Source organism: Engystomops pustulosus, chromosome 4 (genome assembly GCF_040894005.1).
Source record: "Engystomops pustulosus chromosome 4, aEngPut4.maternal, whole genome shotgun sequence".
In the NCBI taxonomy this organism is placed as follows: domain Eukaryota; kingdom Metazoa; phylum Chordata; class Amphibia; order Anura; family Leptodactylidae; genus Engystomops; species Engystomops pustulosus.
Genome location: NC_092414.1, coordinates 113,220,427 through 113,236,434, shown reverse-complemented (window position 1 = coordinate 113,236,434; position 16,008 = coordinate 113,220,427). Strand labels below are relative to the sequence as shown.

The following is a 16,008-nucleotide window of genomic DNA, read 5'->3' as shown; positions in this document are numbered from 1 at the left end:
ATGCTTATATGTGTATAATCAATTTTAAGAGATTTTTATTACCATGTACCCATCCATGAAACATCTTAATTTCTCACAAACAGATTCTTCAGTTTCAATTCAGGACATTACTCTTCGGCATCCTGTCAGCTCCCAGGACATTTTCCAAAATAATGATGAGGTCACAGCCTAACTAAGATCAGAAGGGATTCTAATAATCCCATACCGCAACAACCTACTTATTATAGAAAATTTGGCGGACATCCTACTATCCCACAGGGTATTACACAACTGTTACACACACATGATTAAGTGTGAATGATTATAAGCGAATACATCTAATACATGTAACATACTACATATATCATTCGGTAAAGTGCATAGTGAAATATGACACAAGAATGTGCTATATGTGACCAGAATGTGCTATAATTCTGGTGAAAGTTGCACAAATTACCACTAATGTAACACTTTTTTTGGGCGATTTAGACAATAAATCGTTGAGCTTCTCAAATGGGGTGTGGCTTAAGCGGAGACATTATGCTCCAAAATTGTATTTTTTTTCTTTTTGATCTAACCCAAGCATTGAAATAGGTGATATACTTTAAGACAAACAGTCTGAAGATGTGCCAGATTATCTCCAACATCTACCTCTGCAATTTTATAATGTGGTGTGAAGAAGTATATGCACCTTTCCTGATTTCATGGTGGTTCTGAGTCCCGCAGCTTTAGTTATGGGTTTACAATCTTCTCCATATTGTCCTTTGTTCCTTAATTTTATTGGATCTCCTCATGATGTCTAACGTCTGAGTATCCTGTGGTTTACTTCAGCTTGTCAGGCAGGGTCCTATTTAAGTACTTCGTTTCTTTAAAAAGAGATGTAGCAGTAATTAGGCCTGGGTGAGGCTAGGGAAACTGAACTTGGGTTCCCAAATGAGAAAACACAGTAAACTTATGTTCTAAGGGGAGGGGACAATTACTTTTTCACACCACTGTTTATAACTGTGTAGTCTTAAGTTTGTAGTAAACTTTCCCATTGTTAAAATTTTCTATTTAAATATTATATAGGTTACCTAACAAGTAATTTTTTTGTTCACAACTTCCTGTGGTACATTTAAAAGGGAAAACTAATGTAAATCAGCCTGAGTGGTTTGTTACAGTATCATTCAAATATGATATACCCTGCAAGCCAGGGGACACTTTTAGATATGTTGTACAGAAGGAAAGTGTTATCTCGTTTTCACACACCATGGAAAACTAGACATAAAAACGTAAATATAGTTTTATGAATAATGCATAGGAATATGCAGTTTATTTTGAAATTGTTGTGACTTGGCATATTTAGCTCAATATTACATTTGAAGGTAAGAAATCATTTTAGATGCCTATTATAGTTTTTCAAGTGGAAAAAATAAGTTAAATGATAAAGAGTTGTCTGAGTTGTGGCGGAACTTCACTGTCCGCTTGTGTAGAACATCGTCTACACTGTGTGTGTTAGGGCAGGGGTTACATTTATTGATCAATTATACTTTTAGTTGTACAAAATATTTTTACAATGAAACCTGTTGTGCTCCCAGATTCCGTTTTTGCACATTTACTACACCTGCTTCTCTGTGTTTTCATGGAAAAGGCAATATTAAGAGTAATATTAATGAATAGTCCACAGCAATGATTTATTTTTATTTTCAATTCAAATGGCATCAACGCTCCTGAGATCACATAAACTAGCATGATCAATCTACAGAGAAATACAGAAATTCACAAATTCAGCCTTCATATGAATGAAGCAAATAAAGCTCATAAAGCACTTACTTTTTAAACCTAGATGAGGAACTTTATACACTACGGTACAATGGTCTAAGAAGTTTATAGCTAACTGGAGATATGCTTTATATGTAGGCATTTATCCTTGTAGGTATGCTTTATACCTACCAGTTCACATCTCCATTATGTCTTCAATTATTTCCTTCAGTTATTTTGAGCCAAAGCCATGAGTGGTCAAATGCACAGAACGGGTGCAAGTCCTTACAGAGTTAAGGTATCATGGAAAGACTTGCTTCTATTCTGTGTGTTGGACCACACCCACTTTTCCCCAAAAAATTACTGAAGGTAATTACTGAAGACCTAACTGGGATTTGAACTGGCTCTTGCATGGGGGATAATAACAGCCTCCTATTGGTGAATTGGAAGGAAAGATGCATTACCAAATCTAAAAACTAAACTTTCTGAAAGGAAAACCCCACAAAGATGGTGATTTAAGCAGTTTCTGTAACACGGGTGACATCTGTAAATCTGGTGACATGTTCACTTTAAGAACTGCAGAAAAAAGAGCAGAAACAAGACGCTGGAAAACTGTTTTCTCAGCATTCTCTAATCCACTGTTTACAAAAATACAACATTTGACAGACATAATTCCAACCTGTCTTTATCAGACCTGTTGTATACAATTTTGTTGCCCGGGATCCGACTGTAAATCAGAAGTCTTGGGTTGGGCAGGACCAATTCTTCTCCTGTCTGATGCTGTAGTGAGCTCCTCTCTGCATTGGCCCCTCCCCTTGCATTCCAGGACAAGATCACACACACCAACTTCCTGCCGGCAAGCAACAGTGTGAAGAGACTTACCTACAGGCAAGATAATGTCTTTATCCAAGGGAGGGAGGCACAGCAGAGTTGACTGTGTTTGTTATGGCTGAAAGAGAGCATAGAATGTCATTGTTTTTTATATGCATCTAATCATCTCTCATCTGTCTCATCTCTCATGTGTCAGATGAATGTTTAAAAGCTAAATAACAGTGTATATAATCCTGGACCCTGATAAACTAACCACAGTATCTTAAAGCACAGAGGAATCATAAAGTGTCTGCTTAGAGAGTCCCCGCCCACACTCTTGAATTTTACCCTGACCAGCCTAGGGAGTGATAAGAAACATCAATAAAACTGATTAAAATTGTAAAGTAATGGATTAAAAAATATCTCTATTGTGTAAACATCAATAGGGGATTAAAATTTGAGAATTTTCTTTCATGGGCAAACTCCTTTAAGGATTGTTACCTTTTAATAGGCACTGCCTCCGGGGAGGACCCGACTGCAAATAACTGAGCATGCGTAACTGTTAAATAACACACTGGAATACATTTGTATTGCAGTGTGTTAGCTGTATATAAGCTTGACCAAGGAACAAGAGGATTGCTTGTTCAAGCTGACCTGTTGGAAATACGACCCAGTAATAAAAATAAACAAACCTAGTGAAAGTACCCTAAACACAACATATTACATATACATAACTAATAAAGTAAAAAAATCACAAAAAAACCCACATATTTGGTATCACAGGGTCCATAATAATCTGCACAATACATTGGAAACATTATTGGACCACTTGGTAAACCTGTAAAAGAAAAAAAAAATTGCAAAATGTTAATTTTTCATAAAATCTCTTTACAAAAATGTTGTAAAAAAAGTTGTGTGCCAAAATTATGCCACTAAGAAGATAACTGGTCACTCAAAAAATAATCCCTTAACCAGCCATGTCAACAGAAAAATAAATAATAAAGTTATGCCTCTGAGAAGATGACAATGCTAAAGAGATGAGATTTTCTCTATTTTAGTTTGTTTTTTCGTGACATAAAAAAATGACTAACTCACCTGGTTATGACCAAGTTGTTAAGGGTTTTTAGTGGATAATGATATACAGTAATAACCAAACTGTAATAAGTCATCCAACAGGACAGTCCATTCTCTATAATGTGGATTTGGCCTAATAGAGTATACCAACAGGGGTTGTCCAAAATAACAAATCCTTTCTTTGCAAATAAAGCTTCTTTGTAATTTAATTTTCTTCTTACATCTTTGTTAGCATTCAAGATCACACGAAAAGTCAGCTATAATGCTAAAAATCAAAGGGATCACATCATTTTAGTTCATCTTTTCCATCCATTAGGACCCAGAGAGACTTTCATATAGCGGACAGTTCTGCGCTTTGTTTTTCTGGGCATGTGATTACATCTGAAGAGCTTCACTATCCTCTTTTATCTTGGCTCAGTTGATAGAGTTGTATTCCACTGCTATATTTTTTGTTCTAAATAATAGATCATGGAATATCTGTCTATGGCATGTTATTCACTGTAAAATCTAAAACTAGACCTCTTTTGTGTTGTCATAACAGTTGCTTACTTCGCCTGTGAGTATGTGATCTTTACCATTCTATATAAAGTTTTTAGGTTTTTATTATTTGAAGCCATCAATTCAGCATCATGACTGCATTGAAATATTTTGTCTATTTTAAGATCTTTATCTTTCTATGTTTCCTTCTCCCATTATATTGTTTCTTCTTTCCACAGCATTTATTTCATATGGTTTTTAATACTTGTCCTGGTTCTTCTTGTAATCTCTTTAGGATCTAATGTTATGTTCATCATTTTCTTTTCTTTTTGTCTTTATATTTATACTACACATTATTTGTTATCTTTTTAAAGCCAAGCATTTCCATTGTCATATAGTTGTGCTAAATCACTGTAATGTATTCAGATCCCTTTAATCCTGCAATAATGAGACCGATTAGATGCCAAATTAACAAATATATAGCATTTTCTGATGATTGCTGCAGTGTTTACTGTGCAGAAGAAAGCAAAATAAAATGTGAGCATAACCAATGCCTTATTCAATAATCATGACAAAACTGTTTAGGTTATTAAAGGGGTTGTCTAGGATTAAAATTTTATATACATGCCTGTGTTCGTGGCTATAAAACAATAACCTCTTCTGCTCATCTCATGTGGTGCTCTCGTTTACCCGCAGAGCCATAAGTCACTGCAGGGGTGTAACTAGAAGAGGCAGGGCCCCATAGCAGACTTCTGAATGGGGCCCCCTGCCATATACAGGTGTACAGCATATAAACACACTTACAGTATATACACATCACAGACATACACACACATAAAGCATATATTCATATATATGTTGTATACATATTGTGTTGTACAATGTGCAGCTTAATATCTATATAATGGTGCACATCCTCCATTCTTTAGTTTCAGGCTGGATGACTGGCCCCTTGACACTGTGGGACATTTAGGGGCTGCTACCAACTTAGTTACGCCCCTCCTTCACTGCTGGTCTGTTATTGTTTACAGAGGCTGGTACTTCCATCCCCACTAGAGCCACACCACTGCTACACACAGACGCACAGCGAGGGTCAGGATGGCAGCATAGCCTCTTTAAACATCAAGAGGCTGGCAGTAAACAGTGGCCTTTCAGGTGAATGGTAGCCCAAGGGGAGGTATTTATAAGGTGTTTATTGTTTTATGCCCCCCCCTCCCTTTCTCAGCATACACCTTTTTTTCTATTATAATAAATCCTGAAAAACATCCTCAGCCTCCCTGTTATTGTTATTTACATTTTGTACATTCAATAAATGTACATCAATCCTGGATAACACCTTTAATGTTCATATTATCTCTGTTTTAAATGTAACACAACAAAGAGTAGGCTTTTCCTTCAAACAGAATTTTTCTGAATTTTTCTGAAGCAGCAGATTATGTGGAAGTTCACCAACACTCTCCCAGGGCTTCCCCTATTACCTAGTAGGCTACACCATTTAAGTGTCAGCACCTACCATGGCAGTATAACACAGATGACAACTGCACTTTTCAAACACCAGTACACTGTGATATTACTGTATTATTGTGTGTTTAAAAAAAAATGTTCCTAATCTCAAATTAATTCATGTTCATTTGTTAAATGTGTGGTATCTTATGGACTTGATCTTTTTTGCAGATCTTTGAAAGGATTTTGTTCATATGGGCAATCAGACATCCAGCCAGTGGTTATGTCCAAGGAATAAATGACCTTGTTACACCTTTCTTTGTTGTATTTATTGGGGACTATGTTGGTAAGTTATTTCTAGAACATATTGGTTTTGTACATCTTTAATTCTGTGATCAATAGATTACTTGAGTAAGAATCAGATCTCATTCATATTACGCAGGTAAATGTTTTTTTATTAAATGAAATTTTGGGTAAAATGGCAGCCAGTTCTTTGATCTTTCTTATTTACAAGTGATTGCGGGATTTTAATTAGTGATTTTAGTGCTGATGTTGTGCCTCTGATCGACTACCGGGATAATGTCAAGTGCTACTCATAACCACGTTTATTTTTTCTAATGTTTCTTGGTAAATCTTTTCATTGCTTTATGTTATATGTCATCACTAATAAAGTAACAAATCAAGATTCAATTTTAGAATCTGACACACCGGCTACATTCACACGAACGTGTGAAAACGGCCTTATATATGGCCATATATACAGGTACTGTACTTCCTCCTCCTTTTCAGCGGACCATACAACCATCCATTGAATGGCCGTACTGTGCACTGTACTGTACCGTTTTTGAGCCGTATACAAATATAAAGAATGTCCTATTTTCTCATGTATTTGCATCCGTATGCTTCATAGAAGTCAATGGGAACGTATAAAATTCATGCTGCGTACAGTTGTGCACTGTATGCTTCCAATATATACTTGGAGTATCCAGAACCAGTGGGAGGTGCATTCTGTCAGCCAACCATTAGTCAGCCATCCATCATTCGCCATCCAACCATATTTTGTACTGATACGGCGCCATATTTGCACATACAAATGAAAAAGGTCACGTACATATGGTTTTATGCGGACTCATACAGCGCAGAAATACAGGATAGGAGAAATCATACTTGCGTGTGAATGTAGCCCTAGGCCTTTGATCTTGGTACAAACCAGGTAACCCATATTAATAATGACCTTTTTAAATCCCTTGTTAAACCACACCATGGATATAGGAACCATCTTTGGGCTCCCCATTCCCAAAAGTATCTTGATTAGCTACTATTTCAAGAACAGAGACCCGACAGTGTAGGAAAACTGATTTTGGTGTTTGCATTCACATTTACATCAATGTGCTATGTCATTTCTATAACGCCTACTCACCTCTATGAAACAACAACCGCCAAGGAAATAACTGTTGTTGGCTTCCAATTAAAAACAGGTTTAATGTTGTTGGTCCAGTTTCAGAGTGACAGTTGTTTCAAATGCTAGTTGTGATGATGTGCCAATGTAAGCAACGGGGTTGTATTTTTGTCATTTCAATTTCAGTTATGAGCACATCTTATCTTAAGGTCAAGAAAATGGTTTAAAGGAAATCTACCATTTGTTTTTATTCATTGTGAAACAAACATACCTTGAGAATGCTTTAGCAACACAGATGCAGAAACATATCTTGTTGGGTCAGGGATTATGTTTCTGCATCAGTGTAGCTGCAGCATTCTCAATGTATGTTTTGGTTCACAATGCATAAAAACATATGGTAGGTTTCCTTTAATGAATTGAAATATCCTTTCTAGGATTCCCTCTTTTACGTGACATCTCACCTATATACCAAATATGACTCTCATTCCTTCAGATTACACCAGGTTTATAGCTCTAAGACTCTTTATGCATGGTTTTTAGTTTTGGATAAATTGCACCATTACAGAAATGGACAGAACATGTGTGTTAAGGCGATTGTGCTTTGTAGAGGTTAAATCATGTGGTAGATTTTTTACTATTGAATCTAGTATCTGTGCTCAGATTGTAACTTTATTTTGTGATGTTGATATATATTTATAAAAAGTATTAAGTAGTTGTTATGGTCAGGAATTTGGTAAAACTAAAAATTGTATATTTTTTCATCCCATCTGGTGACTGGGTATAAACAATCTGAAGCTCGAATCTGTTTTCAACAGACCACTAATATCCAGCTTAATGGATAGGTTTATGCAGTGCGGTACGGCTGCTCTTAATAGGAAACGCTTTTCCAGTTTCCTGTTTCACCTTTCCTTGACTTGGGAAGATACACTGTGTGGTAATGTCACGTGTAGTGTTAATAGAAAAGGGCAAGCTGCCCTTGAGTTTGGATTTGCATGGAAACACCTTTTTTCTTTGTTTCCAATTCTTGTTTCATTGGCGGTCTATTCATTGCTTAGCAACTAATGAGAACTACTGCTGCTTACTCCCTAATCATCTCTTAAGTAGGGTAGAGGCCTACTCCTGAGAGTGCTTGCAGTTTTTGCCTTTTACTCCCTCATTTGACAGATAATGAAAATGTTCTTAATGATCCTAGAGCAGTTGGATCTCTGTTGGAAGACTTTAGAGTTGTTAATTGAAATAAGAAGTTCAGCTGAGATGTGATTAGAGAATTGATATTCCATGTTAAATAGACCATTTAATTAATGTGGTAAATAAGTTTGTCTTAACTACTTTGCCAGCAACTTGCATTGTAGGACCCAAGTGACTGTTAATGCAGTAGCATCTGTGTCAAGATCATAGGTGAACACAAATACGTATTTATCTTCTCGCCAAATACAAGAGGGGTTTGTTTACAAGGATTCATATTTCTTAGTCTTCTTTTCTTTTTTTCTTATGCACCATCTACCTTCTACATGCAGTGACCAATACATGAACTCTTACCGTATTTACCGTAATAGCACAGCTGGATCTCATAACACATTTTATTCATTTATGGGCTCCTGATTTGTAATGTTAGCAGCTTTTATAGTTTTCTAGGATACTATTTTTTAATTTAGAAGGAAGTTGGTAACATATATATATATATATTCATATGTTTAACCGGTTCGCGACCGCCCGCCGTGTATTCACGGCGGCGGTCGCGTCGCGCTGCATGGAGAGGGCTCACGGGCTGAGCCCTCTCCATAGCCGGTAAGTCTTTGCTGCATATTGCAGCAAAGGCTTACCGGTAACATCCGCGATCGGTGCTAGCACCGATCGCGGGTGTTTTTACAGCGTGGGCTGCCGGCAAAGCTGCCGGCAGCCTCAAACAGATAGCGACGCATGGCCGCCGGCATCTTACCTGGGATCGCCGCTCCCCGTGACGTCATCGGGGGGGCGGCGATCCGTCTCCATGGTAGCCTCGGGTCTTCCGAAGACCCGAGGCTATTTCGTTTTAACCCCTTCATTACAATGTGCTGATAGCACATTGTAATGAATGAGGAAGAAAATCCCCATATACTTCCATACTGTAGTATGGCAGTATATGATAGGATCGATCAAACAACCTAGGGTTAAAGTACCCTAGGGAGTCTGAAAAATAGTATTAATAAAAATTTTAAAAAGTTTAAAAAAAAAATTATAATAAAAAAACCTAAAATTTCAAATCACCCCCTTTCCCTAGAACTGACATAAATATAAATAAACAGTAAAAATCATAAACACATCAGGTATCGACGCGTCCGAAAATGCCCGATCTATCAAAATATGATAACGGTTTTTCAATGCGTTTAACCCCGTAACGGAAAATAGCGCCCAAAGTCGAAAATGGCACTTTTTTGCCATTTTGAAAAATCTAAAAAAATCTATAAAAAGTGATCAAAAGGTCGTACAGTCCTAAAAATGATATCATTGAAAATATTATCAAATTTTGCAAAAAATGACACCACCCACAGCTCCGTACACCAAAGTATAAAAAAGTTATTAGCGCCAGAAGTTGGCAAAATCAAAAAAATTATTTTTGTACAGGAGGTTTTAATTTTTGTAAATGTATGAAAACATTATAAAACCTATACAAATTTGGTATCCCCTTAATCGTACCGACCCAAAGAATAAAGTAGACATGTCATTTGGGGCGCTCAGTGAAAGACGTAATATCCAAGCCCACAAGAAAATGGCGCAAATGCGTTTTTTTCACCATTTTCATTGCATTTGGAATTTTTTTCCCGCTTCCGAGTTCATGGCATGGAATATTTAATACCATCATTATGAAGTGCAATTTGTTACGCAGAAAACAAGCCGTCACACAGCTCTTTACGTGTAAAAATAAAAAAGTTATAGATTTTTGAAGGTGGGGAGTGAAAAATGGACATGAAAAAACAGGAAAGGGCCCGGTCCTTAACCGGTTAAACATTTACAAATGTATTTCATCAGCCTCATCACTTTTATAAATTTGTTTTTACCACTCCTTTTTAAAAGTTTTAAAATCTATCTCAATTTATAAAAAAACTAGATATAGGAAGATGAAATAGAGACTGCCTGTGAGGGAATACAGTCTTTATTTTCACCCACCTAGTTCGAGTTATTAAAATCTTTCTGGTAATATCCTAGGTTTTTCTTTTTGTCAATTCTGTTTTTATTAAATTTGAATTGCATAACAAGTATACATACATTACCTATTACAATTGACCAATATTACATTTCTTTGACATCATATAATACATTGCTCATAAAGTATTGACATATTATTACAGGAAATATGCTATTACAGGTATTATGATTTATTGTGTATGCATTTAGAATCAAACCATGCCCTAAACGCTCAGGGCTCTGCATGAACTATAAACTTTGAACTTGCTACTCGGGGGAGGGGGGTTGGGTAGAGAGGCGGGGGGGGGGGGGTGTCAGATCACCTATTCAAATGATTACTACGATCATTTGCCCTATACCTTCAAATTCTGCTCTTATTGGCTGGATTGTTGATTTGTCCTTCTTGTTATATAAGCCTGCCAAGGTGCCCAAATTGTCTCAAAGGAGTCATGTGTGCAGGCCGCCCAGCTGGATAATTCCTCCATTCTACAAATTTGAGCCACTTTCTCTCTCCAATTATCTAATTGCGGTGCGTCAGACCTCAACCAAAACGTCGGGATCAGTGTCTTTGCCGCAGCCAGTAAGTGTGTGACCAGCTTATTTGCGTGTAGCCTAATGTCCCCAGGGGTTAGTCCCAAGCTTATAAGAGGAAGACCTATTGTAAAGTTAGAGGAACAAATCGTCCTTATTTCCTTCTGAACTCCCGCCCAAAAGGTTGAGATCTGGGGGCAGCTCCACCATATATGTTCATAGGAACCCTTTCCCCTGTTACACCTCCAGCAATTACCTGTAGGGTGTAAGCCCCATCTTTGTAGGCTTTCCGGCGTTTTATACCACCTTGATAACAGTTTAAAGTGATTTTCCTGAAGCCTTACACATCTGGAGAAGCCATAAGCATACTTAAGGATCCAGTTCCTCTCACTATCTGACAGTTTGATTTTTAGTTCCTCCTCCCAGGCTGACAGATATAGCGGTTCTGATGGTGCCCTGTTTGTTAACATGCAATCATATATGTAAGATATGGTATTGGCCTTCGCTGCCCCTACTGCACAAGCAATCTCGAAAGGCGTGGCTACTCTAGGCGGGCCATATTTCTTAAGGAATGCTTTACAAGTCGATTGTAGCTGTATTGATATAAACTGAATTGATCCTTTGTTTTGTAATTTGGAGGTCAGAGACTCCTCTAAAGGGTGTAAGGTCTTCTGCAATAACTCTTTAATTGTCAGATCTTCCAGGGCTTCCCACCATGACGGGATGTCCCCCCAATTCTGTGATAATGTCATAGGCAGAAAACACGCTGGCATGAGAGGTGAGGGGTATGGGGCCAGTTTAGTCTTCAGATTGGCCTTATGCCATATTTGTATTACCTGTTTAGTAGATTCATTAACTTTCTCTAGTGATTTACCCCAAGGTGGTGGAACCCACGCTCCACATCTAATTAAGTGGCCCATAGTACCCCCTTCTGAGATGTGAGGAGATCCCCCGTTACTTCCTTCTCTTAACGGTATTACTCTAGATACCTGAGCCGCCCAAAAGTATAGTTGTGTGTCCGGTAATCCCATACCCCCTCTCTGCTTTTTCCTCGTCAGCAGCGTATGTGCTTGTCTGGGTCTCTTGCCCCTCCACAAATATTTAGAAAACATTTTACGTAGTTCCATGAAGAACTTTTTCGGTATCTGCAAGGGGAGCATCGCGATTGGGTACATAACCTTAGGAAATATATATGCTTTAAGAACGTTTTTCCTTCCTATCCAGGAGATTGTGGGTATATCATATGTGTCGAGCAGTTGTTTAACTGATTGTAGAATGGGTGGAAAATTAATCTTGTATATATCTTTGGGGTCCGCCGGGAGCTTAATCCCCAGATATTTTATAGCTGTTGGCTGCCACATAAAGGGGGAAAGTGATTTTAATTCTGCAACCGTCCGGGAGTCTAGTGAGACATTTAAAATCTCCGATTTAGTCAAATTAATTTTCAAATTCGTCAGTTGATTAAGTTTCTCAAAAGTGTTACATATTACCGGTAAAGCTTCTTTGGGGTTAGTAATCAAAAACACCAGGTCATCCGCAAACGCTGCGAGGTGGAGGGTTTTAGTACCTAGCTGTAGTGGGTGAATACGTGAGTCTTGCCTTATGTGCTGAACTGTCGCTTCTAGACTGAGAATAAATAAGGACGGGGAAAGAGGGCACCCCTGCCTAGTACCGTTGCTAATCTTGAATGCGGGGGAAAGTACTCCATTTACACGGACCTGTGCCGTGGGGTTTGAGTATAAGGTGAGTATTGCTTTCACAAACTCTTCCGGGAATCCAAATTTCCCCAAGGTTCCTGCCATGAATTTCCAATCAACCCGGTCGAATGCCTTCTCGGCATCTGTGCCGAGAAGGATCAAGGGCGTTTTTGTCCTGCGTGCATGATGGATGGCTCTCAACAACTTCCCTGAATTGTCTTTTCCCTCCCTCCCTTTTACAAAACCTGTTTGCTCTGGGGATATGATACCTGGTAGTAACGGTTGCATTCGACTGGCCAGTAATTTCGCCCAAATTTTTAAATCTACATTGAGGAGCGATATTGGTCTATAGTTACTTGTTAGCTCTGGATCTCTGCCTTCCTTATGTAGAATTGCAATGTGGGCTCTTAACATATGTGGATGTGGTAATTTGCCTTGTAAGAGTGAATTGCATGCCTCTGTCAGGAACGGTAACACTACTTCATCTAGCTTTTTATAGAACGCTATAGAGAACCCGTCTGGACCCGGGCTTTTCCCAGACGGTATGGAGGCAACTATTTTTTTCACTTCCTCTATGGTAACAGGTTGTAATAGACTTTCTTTTTGGGCCTCAGTCAAAGTAGGCAGATTTAAGTTTTCTAAGAAAACTCCCATCTCCTTCTCTCTGTATTCCTCATTTTGATCCCCTTCTGCGGACCTCAAATTGTACAGCCCTTCATAGTATTCTCGGAATACTTTTGCTATGCCATCCGAGTTAGTAACCTTGTCCCCTTTCAGTGTCTTGATGCTAGAGACAAAGGTCCGCGCTTGAGCCTTCTTTAGGAGGGCAGACATTACCTTACCACATCTATCCCCATGGGCGTAGAACTTATGTTTTGCTCTCATATATATCTTTGCTGTTTGTACATTAAGCGTGTCCTTGAGCTGTTCCCGCGTTTTTAGTAGTTCTTCTTTTGTTGCCATTGCCTGAGATCTTTTATAACACCTCTCTAACGATGTTAATTTTAATAATAAACTTCTGATCTTCCCTTTCCTCTTTTTCTGGACCCTTGCCCCCATTTCCATCAACAGACCTCTTGCTAATAATTTTAAAGCTTCCCATTTCATCAAGGGTTCCATTCCTTGTGAAGTGTTTAAGGTTATCAATTCTGGCAGCTTTTCTTTCAGCTCTTTTAGTAATGCCACATCTCCCAGTAATGTTTCGTTAAGTCTCCAAGTCCAGTCCCGGACTGGCAACTGTGGAGTGGAGAAATCCGTTGTGACTGGGGCATGATCAGAGATGGAAAGGACTCCTATTTCTGGTGTGTTTGTTAGATTCAGGTATCCGCTTTGTGTAAATAAATAGTCTAATCTCTGAAATGACCCATGCGCCCCCGAGTGAAAAGTGAAATCCTTAGCTTGAGGATTGTGGTATCTCCATATGTCTATCAGTTGCACATCTTGAATAGCTATCTTTGCCTTGCGTAAGGCTCTAAAGGACAGAGCTGAGTGTCCTGTAGATGAGTCTAAAAGCGGATCTAATGTGATGTTGATGTCACCACCTACTATTAGTGTGCCCTCCGAGAATTGTTTTAACACCCCTAGAATTTTGCAGAGCCATGTACACTGCCCCTTATTAGGACCGTATATTGACGCAAAAGTATATGTTATACCTCCTATCTCCCCTTTAACAAAAATTGCCCTTCCCTCTGCATCTGCATACTCATCCTTCAGTTTAAAAGGTATATCTTTGTGTATTCCTATACTGGTACCCTTAGAAGCCGATATGGGGTGGCAGCTATGAAACCACTTATCAAATAATGATGTGGGGAGTTTTGGGGTCTTTTTTTCTTTAAAATGTGTCTCCTGTAGCAGGATTATTGAAGCCTTCATTTGTTTCAAGAGAAGGAAAAGTTGAGTTCTCTTTGCCGGGGTATTAATCCCCTTTACATTCCAGGTAGTTACCCTAATGTCTGCCATTGTATATCATTACAACTAATCCATTTAGAGCTAATTTTTCTATAGTCTAGTAATTGCGTGGGATCTGACTGGGTAGGTATAATAAGGGATTGAAAACATAACATAGAAATCTTAGATAACAATTTAGAAGTAAAACTTTTAGGATGGTTATAGGGTGGTATCGTGGAACATCTATATGATGAACCCCGATGACCCTTTTTTCCTAAGCGCCTTTTTTGCGCAGGGGGTATTATGTACCAGCCCATGGCTGAAAGCGCATACGGTAGCAGTGAACTCCTATTATCTCTGTTTCTATAGGTGGAGCTTTAACATTTAAATCTTTTCCAGAGATATCTATAGATTAACTAATACAAATAGAGGCTTCTCATATACCCCAAACGGGTTACAAGTAAGGTAAACATAAAATGCTTTTAAATATACTCATGGTTTTATACGGAGTCTGATGTTCATGGAACTCCCAGGATTGTCCATTGTTCGTGCTGTGTATTATCCACATCCGGATTTTGGTTTTAGGATGCTGGAAACGTTTCTCGCCGTTTGCTTGTTTATGTCAGTCGTCTTCTCTTCTGGGAGTCTTCTTCTTGTTCTTTTGTTGTTTCCATGGGACTGTAGTATTCCACGGCTGCATAGATTTCAGTTGTGGGAGAGCAGTATCTTCCGCAGACGGCAACCATGATTTAATGTCCAAAGGTGCTATACCCAGGCACTTCCATGCATTTCCAAGATCTCTCGGGTGTCTAATTATCACATGTTTTGAGCCCTTAGCAAAGTGGAGACCAAAGGGGAATAGCCATTTATATGGTATATCTTGCTCCCGAAGTTTGAGCAGCAGCGGTCTCAGGTTTCGTCGCTTTGCTAGGGTAGATGAAGCTAGGTCTTGGAAAATGGCTAAATTGGCCCCCTCATATTGCAACTCCTGTTCTCTTGCTTTCTGCAGGATTGCTGCGGTGTCTCTGAAACTGAGTAGTCCACATATTATATCTCGGGGTGGCTCTGTCGCTGCCGGTTTTGGCTTTAGAGCACGATGTACTCTCTCTACAACCACTTCCCCTGCTCTTTCTGCTCCCAGCAGCGTGGTAAATACCTGGGCCATTACTTTTGGCAGTGTATCAGGAGCCCACGTCTCAGGAAGACCTTTGATCCTGATGTTTTTCCTCCTGCTCCGATTCTCTTGGTCTTCCAGGAGTGTCATCGTGTGGGTAAGTTGCTCATCTTTCTCATAGAGTTTCTTACGCACCGCCTCTGCAAACCCCGTGAGTTCTTCTTGGGCGCATTCTAGGGCTTCTACCCTGTGGCCAATATGGCGGACGTCTGTTTTAATCTCGTTCAGCTCCTGCATCACTGGTTGCAAGGCTGAGGTAATAATATCTTTAAGAACTGTTCTGGACATACCCAGCACGTCCGTTTCACTCACTGCCTCTAATCGATCGTCTTCCTCCTGTGCCACATCAGAGTCTCCAGCGGCGGGAAGCGCCATCTTGGGTCTCGGCACTAATGGTGAAAGCGCGTCTTTTTTGTCTCCGTTAGTGCCGGATTTGAGTCTTTTATCGAGCCGGGGTGAGCTCTGGTGGTTGTTGCGGCCACTACCTCCGTATTTGACCATGTTCTATGCGTAAGCCTCTTTTAATCAGGAGTTCATCGGCACCCGCGCACGGAGCTCTCGATCTATGCTGCCATCTCGTGCAGCGGCAAGCTCCGCCCCCTACCTATCCTAGGTTTTTCAACACAATACAA

The 16,008-nt window shown here is 39.2% G+C and overlaps 1 protein-coding gene across 2 annotated transcripts in view; it reads left to right on the top strand.

Annotated features, from left to right (window-relative positions):
- TBC1D22A (TBC1 domain family member 22A) overlaps positions 1–16,008 on the top strand; it is a 373,643-nt gene that overhangs the window by 109,345 nt on the left and 248,290 nt on the right. For both annotated transcript variants that reach the window (XR_011854935.1, XM_072147091.1), the window contains exon 9: positions 5,755–5,869. Coding sequence is in view for 1 of the 2 variants with exons in the window: in XM_072147091.1 (XP_072003192.1) it covers positions 5,755–5,869 (115 nt within the window). In the remaining variant the exon portion in view is untranslated. The remainder of the gene's footprint in view (positions 1–5,754; positions 5,870–16,008) is intronic.